Here is a 13,821-nt window from a genome sequence, read left to right on the forward strand (position 1 = left end):
TAAAGTAAAGTGATTTAAAGTCACACAAAATGACGATAATGGTTCTTGCAGTGCGTCCTCATGTTTGATTCCACGGATTAATGACGAGGCATGTGTACGTAGACCATTCAACAGACTAGTCACATTGCGTTAATGCACAATTGCGAAGGATGAACACAGCGTGCTTCGAAGAGCCAGTATTAAGTATATCTAGTCCCTTGAGAACAAATTATTGCCGAGTGTTTATACACGATGAAGTTTTAATATTAAAATATTCATGCGGCGATTAAACAGCGTAATCTTTACTGGGCTAGTTCATCGTCCAATGTAATAGTTTGTACATTTGGAACCTTGGCAAGTATGAGTCTTGCATAAAAGTTAATGTTCAAGTCACACGAATAACATGATAATAATAGAAATGTATATCCGGATCCTGTGATAAAGATTTCAGAATGGCTGCGGCTATAGCGGTTTGGGACTTACCACAATATCACGAATCAACCGAATCCCAAACGAGCAAATAATGTCGACCCACGCAAACTAATACTTCGCGAAGATGTATCCGCCGTGATCTTGCTGTGTACAACAACAGATTTGTAATTCATATATCGCTGTTGATGAAGGTCAATGTGACATAAAAACTAGCTGAATCCTGTGCTCACCAGATAGTTGCGTCGAGTTCGCTATGTATTTCACCTCACATACCGGGCTATCGTATATAACCTACTCGTAGAGATAACACGGCCTCACATTTCTGTTCAAAACGTAGCAAGCAGTATGGGAGTGGAGGAAAGGGCAAGGTGGCATAGGCGTGCCGCCCCCTGGCAACAGGCAATGTGTTTTTAATTTTAACGGACAATTGTGAAACGAGATATCTAATTCCGTAACAATCCAATTCTTATATGTGCAAGTTTCATAAAACCAAGGATTCAAAAAACAAATGCGAAACTAATTCTTGATGTATTCGCCTGGTAGCATATCCATGCCGTTGTTAGAATTCCAGCTCAGCATTTCGTGCAGGGGGGTCACACTGTTTTGCAATTGCTTCTTCCTTTAGGACATTCCAAAGGCCCCCTAGATTCATTAAAAGATGATTAGCATGACATAAGGCTCCAAGCTTTATACATGTTGGTCTGGAAATTACAATCATTAGCAACTTTGACGACGTTCACTTGCCAGGCCCCAAGTAACAGTATAAATGTCGCTGAGTTACCATCCACGTACGCACTAACATTCCTAATTTATACGTTCTTTTTTCAGTCCAAGACCACTGACATTTTTGATAAAACTAAAGAAAGTGGAACAACTTCAAGATGATAACCAACATTTATTTTTTCATTATTTCAGTATTGTACAATGTCATCGTCATATGACAGCGAACAGTTGATTTCAAATAAATATTTACAGTTCGTTGAGAGCAGTGGGTCATTAATGAGTTACCTTTGACTCAGAGAGATTTAATGCCATGGTAACGGGGAAGACAGGAAATGCACAATTTGACATTCCGACAGAATCCGCGTCTGTGTATTTTCATGAAGAGGAATTTCCAAAGGATTACAAAAGTTAGAAGCATTGTTTGTAGTGAAAAGCCATAAATCGTTGACCCAGTGACGTTTCATAAAACGCATTCCACGTCGACCAGCTTGTCAGACGAAAGATCTGCCGTGGACACGATTTGTATTTCTAATTTACTAATACTATATATTGTATAAAAGGTGGTATATTTCACAATCTGATTCTTAGTATTCTTCCAGCCTCAATAACATACCATATCCTCATTAAATCACGTGCCTCAATGTAAAAACGTCTCAGCATTCACCAGTCGCCGATGGTCGTCAGGTGGGTGTGTCAAGGCGTTTTCGTCAATGGAATGGGAGGTTAAATTGATCACATTCATGTCGGCTTATGAATCGTAATATTATCAAAATTATGGCTTTATTTGTTATTTTAAAAGCGCCGTCATTATATTTACAGGAAACGCTAAGAGTACACTGTACTTGTGTATATCTTAATGGGACGATAAATAGTCGGGCTAATAAAAATCATGACAGTTTGTTTTCAAGTTCACTACGTTATTAAAAAGTTACACAATGGACATACTAATTTTAATGGGAAGAGTTAAATGGAAAGCGTGAAATATCATTGTTTGGAATTCTCACAGCGCATTCCTACATTTGGAACTGCTGGAATCCAGTATCACCGTCATTCTATTTTGATACTAGGAATATATTTTGATAGGAATATGAAATGTCACTCTTGATGGGAAGTGAATTGGCTTCAATTGATGCCAGGGTCGTTCCGAAAGGAACGGTTTCTGCCGACAGAGTAAACAATTTTAAGAATATGACTCTTCATAAGCACGCAAAAATGTTTTTTCCGATCTGAAATGCCTGATACTTCATACCGAATTGACATGGGTTCGGCAAACGTTTGCAAAGTGAAATAATCAACGAAATTATTGTGTTCGTGCGCAATGTACGACTATTGTGTATTTCAACTGTAGACCGCCACACATGTGACACATCGCCATGCAGAAGAGTTGTATATTTAGTGGATTATTTCACTTTGTAAGTTAATGCTGTAGCAGTTCTGTATGACGTATCGGGTATTTAGGATGACAAAATGCACTTCGAAGTTTTCAATGAAAAGTAAAATTGTATTTTTCCGTCGATTACGTCCGTCAAATTTTATCTTTCTTTTTGAGACTGACAAACGTAGGGTTTCAATCAGCTGCAATGGGACATATATGTGCAATATATTTCACGGTAACTATCACACATACTATACGAAATGGGAACTGATTATTTTCCTATTTTATCACCGTATATTAGTCTGAGTAGCAGGCGTAGATCGATGTTCAGCAAAAAAGTCAATATTTCAGCAGTTACGCAATATTTTACACCACTAAAACATGCGATCTGATGATGTGAATGTAAAATATTTCACAGTTGTGGAGAGTACGAAAAATCACGATAGAATAAAATCGTGTATTTCAAGCCAAGATGTTGCGTCGTGGTGTAAAATGACGACAATTGTAAACACTGTCGTAAAAAAAGAAACCATCAAACACCTATTTTGGTAATACAATATAATTGCGTAATTGTTTTGTAGGGGGGTTGACGATTCCTGGAAAGCAAACATTGATAAAATGTTATTACCACTATCGTGTAAATTGGTACACGAGAATGTGTGTAGTGTGTGTGTGTGTGTGGGGGGGGTCTCCTGCATAAACATGCATACAGCATATACATAACGTATGTTCAGTGCCCCAGGCTTTGGAATCTTATTTTAACACATGTAAAGTTCAATAAGGTTTATCAAGAGATCGCATTTGGCGGTTTAAGTGTCTCAACGCACATGGCCAATGCACTACGACATGGCACTGAGAATGAATAGTATTTCTATATCAGATTTATTGATTTCAAAATGCATATGGTGATAATGCCGAGTTGTGTTCTGCTTTCATAGCGATTTTTGACACATTTCTGACACCGTGAAATTTGCTCAAATTATTCATTTTAAACGGCACTAGAACCTGACAATGTTATTCAACAGATAGCGGTTTTATTCTTGATAAGTGTTTGCGTTGCGCCATTAAACTGAACATGAAATGAATCATGTGTTGTTGTTTTCTCGTATCAGGAAAACATAACATGCCATGTTTTGACGAGGATCATAGCTTTCGGTGTATGTGTGACGAGGAACCTTGAACTTTAATCATCGAGTTGGTAAACACTTGTCAAACTTGATTACTACACATGACGAGCTGTTTACCCTCAGCTTTCGAGATGTTTGGGTGTGGAGTATCAGGGGTAACAGACAAAGAAAAACTGTATCCAACAGTTAAAGATAACTAACAAGTGCACTCCTGATTGGCCAGATTGGATGCTTAACCCCAAGAGTTATCTGAATAGCCATTCACAGAACACGTACCTTACGTGACTAGCGATGAAACTCTTCAGAGTTTTCTAATCAAGTACTGTGAGCGTCGCTAGCATTGTTGACTTTCTTGAAACAAGTATGAGTTTGAATTATGAACCGCAATTGTCGGCAAGGAACATTTTTGTTTGCTGTAATCAATTGTTTTTACTTTCGCAATAATGTAATTTAAATAAATAAAAAAAAACGTAAATTTGTAGACATGGGCAAGGTAAAAAATGTAACCAGATATTTTATTCGTCCGTAATATGTACAAAGATATTTTTTTGTGAGCGTAAAAAGCATTTTCAACATTAAATGTCGTAATTCGTATGCAATTCCCAATTTTGATTTTTAAACACAAATTATCAAATATATTATAAAAATGCAATTAGGAATTTGCTTTATCTATAAATTGGAAAAATTGATATTTTTGTTACTGTAAATGAACTTTCATTTCCTGTAACCTGTACAAGCTATCCCCCTTGCCCCCCTTTCTGGTTTGTTCCATTGGCTCTACGACATCAAATTACAACTGTCTGCACTAGATATGCTAATATAGTTTAGGTTTCGAGTTTTACCAGTAGCTCATACAAACCACCGATGAAATGAAAGACGTTCTGTAATCAATGTTTCCAGTCCCGATGTCCAAAATTTCTGTCATCGACTTTTCAATTCGACATTAAAGTGTTTAATTTTCATAAACACACATGGCTGTAATCATTCCCACAATAAAACTACCAACACGTGTGTATGTATAGATATTTATTTTCAGGCATAGACTAATTGCGCACGACCCAAAGATAAGAAAGTTGTCAAGACCCATTATCATAAAAACGATATAATTTTTTTCTAACTATAGTGAGGTCGCTCAATAATCAGATTAAGCATCCCAGTGTTTATATTCCATAAACATACATGGCTGTTATCATTCCCACAATGAAACTACCAACACGTGTGTATGTACAGATATTTATTTTCAGGCATAGACTAATTGCGCACGACCCAAAGATAAGAAAGTTGTCAAACTTCATTATCATAAAAACAATAAAAATTGTGTTCGAACTATATTGGGGGCGCTCGTAAATCAAATTCAGCATCCCAGTATGGCAAAATTAAATGAAATATTGATAGAGATATTAAGGAGGCATGATTGACGAACAAATACCAGTCAGTCAGCCAGTCATCAGACGATCACTTTTGCCAACAGAATTATATAACAAGCAGCCTATCGGCTGAGATAGCTCCGCTGTTAGCAATGCACATTTCAATTAAAAAACTGAAGACATCATTAGAAAATGAACAATATGAATAGTATCAAAGCAATCGGACTTACAGTTTTTAACAAGAAGTCGAAAATATCACTTTTTACTAAAAATTACAAAAATATTCACCAAAATAAATTAATTAGAGAATTGAAGATATCATCACAAAATGAACAAATCTGAGAGAGGTCCACATGTAGTACCTATATATGTAATATCAAAGCAATCGGACTTACAGTTTTCAACAAGAAGTCGAAAATATCACTTTTTACCAAAAATTACAAAAATATTCACCAAAATTAGAGAACTGAAGATATCATCACAAAATGAACAAATCTGAGAAAGGTCTACATGTAGTATCTATATATGTAATATCAAAGCAATTGAACTATTGGTTTTTAACAAGAAGTCGAAAATATCACTTTTTACCAAAAATTACAAAAATATTCACCAAAATTAGAGAATTGAAGATATCATCACAAAATGAACAAATCTGAGAGAGGTCCACATGTAGTACCTATATATGTAATATCAAAGCAATCGAACTTGCGGTTTTTAACAAGAAGTCGAAAATATCACTTTTTACCAAAAATGACAAAAATATTCACCAAAATTAGAGAATTGAAGATATCATTACAAAATGAACAAATCTGAGAGAGGTCCACATGTAGTACCTATATATGTAATATCAAAGCAATTGGACTTGCGGTTTTTAACAAGAAGTCGAAAATATCACTTTTTACCAAAAATGACAAAAATATTCACCAAAATTAGAAAATTGAAGATATCAACATGAAATGAACAAACCTAAGAGAGGTCTACCCAAGGTACATATACACCAAGTATCAAAGCATTCAGGCTTGTAGTTTTCAAGAAGAAGTCGAAAAAGTAAAACATTGACACGGACGACGACGGAAAATCACTCATATGATAAGCTCCGCTCGACAAAGTCGACAGCGGAGCTAAAAATGAAATCAAATTTCACTATCGAAATAGGGCATTCAAATTATAGCTGTCTAGAGGGTGCAACCGAATGCTTAAAAATGTGATCATATTGATGATCCTAGAGAACTATAATCCATGCATATAAGCACCATGCAGTAGTACACTATACAGCATAACATAAGTTAATAACAATTCTACAGTACAGGGATTGCTGCTGCTGCTGCTGCTGCCCCGCGCATTAGGTACCCCCTCCCCTGTTTGCCCCGCGCATGTCCAGACAGTCCCACCCGTTAACTAGTAGAACTGAAATTCTAGTCGTTCACTTTAGTGTCATTACATCATTTTGTGGAAAAAAAAAAAATCAGTATTTTATATATCTTGGATTCTGAAAAATACCAGTCAGACAAGTTTCTATTTCACACGCAGGTACTATCATTTAACACTTTTCATATTGCTGTATTATTTCCGGTTTTTAGTATAAGCTGATATTTTTGATAAGCAGGTCTTAACTGTCACGGTAATGTTAATGTGAGCTCATTGGTGTGTGTGTGTGGGGAGGGGGGGGGGGGCTCAAAATAGTTTATTTGGAGTGATACTGCAATGTATTTTGGTATACAGTTCACCCCAAATTGGTATAATGTGGAAAATCATTTGTTATAAAAGCTAAATTCCATTTAGCGATGGGTTATACATGTTGCAAAGGCATACCACAGCATTTTCAAACACTGCCAATACAGAAGGAAACCTACGTTTTATGCAGTGCTATCAAACCAAGACACTGCTAAAGGAAAAAATCATACATGAATAAATGTGACAACTAAAGGGGCGTGGTCAATATGTGTGCACGATGTTCACCATCTAACGACGGCACAAATTTACATGTGTTAGTGAATAGCCAATGTTTAAAATATTATTTGGTGATTTAACATATAAATTTCTGCACATTTGGCTAACAAAGTATAGAAATGCTTATTACATTTTTATGAAAACCTTCTGGAATATTCTACACAAAAATCAAAGACATTCCACTGAGTCACCAAAATTGTTTATCCTTTCAAAGTTTAATTTCCCGCATTATCAGTCAAGGTTCTCAAGTTATCTTCCTAAGGCTTTAATTTTCGGTTTCACCAGTTGAAAAGTGGCAGTCTACACTTTAGCTGTCTCTGTGTATACCCTGTGTTATGGTCTGCTACCAATCAGCCTCTCAGCATTCGTAGAAAAAAGATCTTCTTTCTATGAGGGCGTACTTCAATTACATCAGCTGTGTGTATTTGTTTATTAACAAATACCGGTGACCTGTGGATCTCAGCAACTCACGATTAGACATTTCCAAACTGGCTGCTTTTCTAAGAATATTAAAAGTAGTAGGCCTGAAAAATCAGTGTGTTTTTTTTTATATCCATTTTGTAGGAGTTTGAGCTAACCAACATGTGTTTTACTGGTCAGAATTCTATCACATACATGTGGTTTCAAAAAATTAAAACAATATTTAATTTTTGTAATCTGCTTTTTTTTTGCAGAATTTCACCCAAACGCTAACATTGTCATCTATGGAGTTCTAATTAGTGGTATGAGCCCTATTAATGGAGATAGGCACTTCAAAAACTAGCTGTTCTAGTGGTATGCTGAAAGTTCATGTTTTTGACATTTTCAATCACATACAATGTAGCACACAGTTTTATAAAATATAATTAGAGTAGTATCGGTAAGAATATATTTCTTTCTTTCAATAGAACATAGTCAAATGTTATACTAAAAAAAGCAAAAAAATGAAGATAAAAAAGTATAATGTATAAACATTAATATATAGTTGAGTTACAATAAATATATACAAATTTAAAAATTTTCAATAATACAACTCAAACATCACAATTGTCACACGCAACGTAATATTACTGTAATTGGTATAGTACAGGTGTGATGGTTCAAATACCAAAATGGCAACAGTAACAGAAAGACTTCCCTGGCGGCGATGATAAAATACGAACACGGAGCCAACAGATGAGGTTTCAACTGGTACTGGTATTATTATACTCTGCAAACATCAAGTACAATAACGCGGTAAAACTCCACTACTCCAATAACTAGATACTTAAACTCCAAACAATTCAACGAGATCTCCGATCTGAACTCAGTGCTGAAAAACTCCCCTATATATACCCACACTGTCTATAAATAGACCATTACATCAGCATACATAGTAAGTCTGGAATTTACTATAAATTTCTAGAATGTTCCATTACCTTCTATTGCCTCCTACAGTGTTCTATTACCTATTCAACCAGTTTCTAAAAAAAAATATAGAATATTCCACCCAGACACAGCACAGTTCTAGAACATTCTCAGTGACACGAAAGTGGTAAATAAGTCGTATGCAACAACAATACAAGGTGTTACAATCATAATATTTACAGAACACTGCAGAATCATTTGTTTCAAATAAAATGACGTCACTATATAAGCATTACATAATTTGATTCATAATGAAATCTTATTCAGGCAAGCACATAATAAGCAAAAAATAAAATAGCAACTGTTGTACCATTGAAATAGTTAAGCAAAGGGCTCACACAAACTCGAGATTAAGTAACACATCCATCTTGATATATTGTTCACACTTGATCTGTTGCATGCACCACAGTCAGTCTACTAGGACGATTAGAGTGACTGTGCATGCACTGAACACCATTCTTTGTTAACTTTGAATAAGTACATTAATTTGAGTAAGATGTAATCCTGGCAAAGTTTAAGGAGGATATTCAGCGAGGATACCACAGGAATGTATTGAATCAATTCTCAACATACAATGGTTAATTTCAATCTTTTCTTCCATCCATGATCAATATTGTTGGATATCCTTGACTGGACTTATTTTTGGTGAAATCGATTGGAATATATCCTTGACTGTCTGATGTCAACACTATATGTCCCTTATCTGAAATGGCAAACATATTTTATAAGAAAAGTTAGTACTTTAACAAGCAGCACTGGGACATGAAATGTGACATAAATTGCATAACGTTGAGTACACTCATTCCATGCATGCATTACCACCTGATTTAATTGGCAACGTGGGACGAGTTTATCAACATTCAGATATTGTAACTTTCTTTATTCTTATTACAATTGGAACCCACAAACCAGAAGGTTTACAAGAAGAAAACATATCAATGGCAAATTAAGTCATGTATAACAGGAGTCTTCTGATTAGTTTTATCAGATCACCTCTCTCTTGATATGACACTATCACCATGGATTTTGTTTTTGCAGTGTTTATCAATTTACTTTTAAAGCACCATTGCAAAGTCTGCAAACTTACCATAAACAATCATCACACTCCCCATTACCTAGCATCACACTCCCCATTACCTAGCATCACACTCCCCATTACCTAGCATCACACTCCCAATTACCTAGCATCACACTCCCCATAAACCAGCATCACACTCACCATTACCTAGCATCACACTCACCATTACCTAGCATCACACTCACCATTACCTAGCATCACACTCCCCATTAACCAGCATCACACTCACTATTAACCAGCATCACACTCACTATTAACCAGCATCACACTCCACATAAACCAGCATCACACTCACCATTAACTAGCATCAAACTCACCATTAACTAGCATTACACTCCCCATTAACTAGCATCACATTCCCCATTAACTAGCATCACACTCACCATTAACTAGCATCACACTCCCCATTACCTAGCATCACACTCCCCATTACCTAGCATCACACTCCCCATTAACGAGCATCACACTCCCCATTAACGAGCATCACACTCCCCATTAACTAGCATCACACTCCCCATTAACTAGCATCACACTCACCATTAACTAGCATCACACTCACCATTAACTAGCATCACACTCACCATTAACTAGCATCACACTCACCATTAACTAGCATCACACTCCCCATTAACTAACATCACACTCCCCATTAACTAGCATCACACTCACCATTAACTAGCATCACACTCACCATTAACTAACATTACACTCACCATTAACTAGCATCACACTCACCATTAACTAGCATCACACTCCCCATTAACTAGCATCACACTCACCATTAAGTAGCATCACACTCCCCATTAACTAGCATCACACTCCCCATTAACTAACATCACACTCCCCATTAACTAGCAACAATCCCCATTAACAAGCATCACACTCCCCATTAACTAGCATCACACTCCCCATTAACTAGCATCACACTCCCCATTACCAAGCATCACACTCCCCATAAACCAGCATCACACTCCCCATTAACTAGCATCACACTCACCATTACCTAGCATCACACTCACCATTAACCAGCATCACACTCCCCATAAACCAGCATCACACTCCCCATAAACCAGCATCACACTCCCCATTAACTAGCATCACACTCACCATTAACTAGCATCACACTCACCATTAACTAGCATCACACTCACCATTAACTAGCATCACACTCACCATTAACTAGCATCACACTCACCATTAACTAGCATCACACTCCCCATTAACTAGCATCACATTCCCCATTAACTAGCATCACATTCCCCATTAACTAGCATCACACTCCCCATTACCCAGCATCACACTCCCCATTACCTAGCATCACACTCCCCATTAACTAGCATCACACTCACCATTAACTAGCATCACACTCACCGTTAACTAACATTACACTCACCATTAACTAGCATCACACTTCCCATTAACTAACATCACACTCCCCATTAACTAGCATCACACTCACCATTAACTAGCATCACACTCACCATTAACTAACATTACACTCACCATTAACTAACATTACACTCACCATTAACTAACATTACACTCACCATTAACTAGCATCACACTCACCATTAACTAGCATCACACTTCCCATTAACTAGCATCACACTCCCCATTAACTAGCATCACACTCACCATTAACTAGCATCACACTCACCATTAACTAGCATCACACTCCCCATTAACTAGCATCACACTCCCCATTAACTAGCATCACACTCCCCATTAACTAACATCACACTCCCCATTAACTAGCATCACACTCCCCATTAACTAGCATCACACTCCCCATTAACTAGCATCACACTCCCCATTAACTAGCATCACACTCCCCATTACCTAGCATCACACTCCCCATAAACCAGCATCACACTCACCATTAACTAGCATCACACTCACCATTACCTAGCATCACACTCACCATTAACCAGCATCACACTCCCCATAAACCAGCATCACACTCCCCATAAACCAGCATCACACTCCCCATTAACTAGCATCACACTCACCATTAACTAGCATCACACTCACCATTAACTAGCATCACACTCCCCATTAACTAGCATCACATTCCCCATTAACTAGCATCACACTCCCCATTACCCAGCATCACACTCCCCATTACCTAGCATCACACTCTCCATTACCTAGCATCACACTCCCCATTAACTAGCATCACACTCCCCATTAACTAGCATCACACTCACCGTTAACTAACATTACACTCACCATTAACTAGCATCACACTCCCCATTAACTAACATCACACTCCCCATTAACTAGCATAACACTCACCATTAACTAGCATCACACTCACCATTAACTAGCATCACACTCCCCATTAACTAACATTACACTCACCATTAACTAGCATCACACTCACCATTAACTAGCATCACACTCCCCATTAACTAGCATCACACTCCCCATTAACTAGCATCACACTCACCATTAACTAGCATCACACTCACCATTAACTAGCATCACACTCCCCATTAACTAGCATCACACTCCCCATTAACTAGCATCACACTCCCCATTAACTAACATCACACTCCCCATTAACTAGCATCACACTCCCCATTAACTAGCATCACACTCCCCATTAACTAGCATCACACTCCCCATTACCTAGCATCACACTCCCCATAAACCAGTATCACACTCACCATTAACTAGCATCACACTCACCATTACCTAGCATCACACTCCCCATAAATCAGCATCACACTCCCTATAAACCAGCATCACACTCCCCATTAACTAGCATCACACTCACCATTAACTAGCATCACACTCACCATTAACTAGCATCACACTCCCCATTAACTAGCATCACATTCCCCATTAACTAGCATCACACTCCCCATTACCTAGCATCACACTCCCCATTACCTAGCATCACACTTCCCATTACCTAGCATCACACTTCCCATTAACTAGCATCACACTTCCCATTAACTAGCATCACACTCACCGTTAACTAGCATCACACTCACCGTTAACTAACATTACACTCGCCATTAACTAGCATCACACTCCCCATTAACTAACATCACACTCCCCATTAACTAGCATCACACTCACCATTAACTAGCATCACACTCACCATTAACTAGCATCACACTCACCATTAACTAGCATCACACTCACCATTAACTAACATTACACTCACCATTAACTAACATTACACTCACCATTAACTAACATTACACTAACCATTAACTAGCATCACACTCCCCATTAACTAACATTACACTCACCATTAACTAGCATCACACTCACCATTAACTAGCATCACACTCCCCATTAACTAGCATCACACTCCCCATTAACTAGCATCACACCCACCATTAACTAGCATCACACTCACCATTAACTAACATTACACTCACTATTAACTAGCATCACACTCCCCATTAACTAACATCACACTCCCCATTAACTAGCATCACACTCATCATTACCTAGCATCACACTCATCATTACCTAGCATCACACTCATCATTACCTAGCATCACACTCATCATTACCTAGCATCACACTCCCCATTACCTAGCATCACACTCACCATTAACTAGCATCACACTCACCATTAACTAGCATCACACTCCCCATTAACTAGCATCACATTCACCATTAACTAGCATCACACTCACCATTAACTAGCATCACACTCACCATTAACTAGCATCACACTTACCATTAACTAGCATCACACTCACCATTAACTAACATCACACTCACCATCAACTAGCATCACACTCACCATTAACTAACATCACACTCACCATTAACTAGCATCACACTCACCATTGACTTGTTTCAACTACATGTACAATGAACTATAATCACACTAACGATTAATTAGCTTCACCTATTATCTACTATCATCATGCTTACCATTAACAAATTTCACCTACCATGAACTACCATCATACTCATCATTAACTAGCTCAACCTACCATGATATACTTCACACTCACCATTACCTAGATTAACCGACCATTAACTACCATCACACTTACCATTAACTAACATCACAATTGGTAACTTAAATGCTTTTTTGACTGCATCTAACTGTAGTAGACCATTATTCAAGAGAAAGTTCTTTTTTTTAGTTATATCATCAGCACGGATCACTTGAATAATCTCTGTGAAGAAACAGATATAAAATTAATACTGTAAAATTGCGTGCCAATGCTTGCAAATTCTGCATACAGCATTATAGTTGATACTAAAGTTAGCTAGATGTACTTATATTAAAGTGTATGTGAGTTGATTATATTAGTACTATAGTACATTGTATATATTAATACTGTAGTATATGCGAGCTGGGTGTATTAATACTGTAGTATATGCGAGCTGAGTGTATTAATACTGTAGTATATGTGAGCTGGGTGT

At 37.3% G+C, this 13,821-nt stretch overlaps 1 protein-coding gene across 1 annotated transcript in view; it reads right to left on the reverse strand.

The window, feature by feature from the left end:
- Positions 1-7,057: 7,057 nt before the first annotated feature.
- Positions 7,058-13,821, reverse strand: part of LOC144349691 (WD repeat and coiled-coil-containing protein-like) — a 33,531-nt gene continuing 26,767 nt past the window's right edge. The window contains exons 13-14 of the mRNA XM_085505660.1: positions 13,446-13,571; positions 7,058-9,042 (exon numbers count right to left, since the gene is read on the reverse strand). Coding sequence (XP_085361786.1) covers positions 8,924-9,042; positions 13,446-13,571 — 245 coding nt within the window. The 3' untranslated portion in view covers positions 7,058-8,923. The remainder of the gene's footprint in view (positions 9,043-13,445; positions 13,572-13,821) is intronic.

This window comes from Saccoglossus kowalevskii, chromosome 11 (genome assembly GCF_978046115.1).
Source record: "Saccoglossus kowalevskii chromosome 11, keSacKowa6.1, whole genome shotgun sequence".
Taxonomy (NCBI): domain Eukaryota; kingdom Metazoa; phylum Hemichordata; class Enteropneusta; family Harrimaniidae; genus Saccoglossus; species Saccoglossus kowalevskii.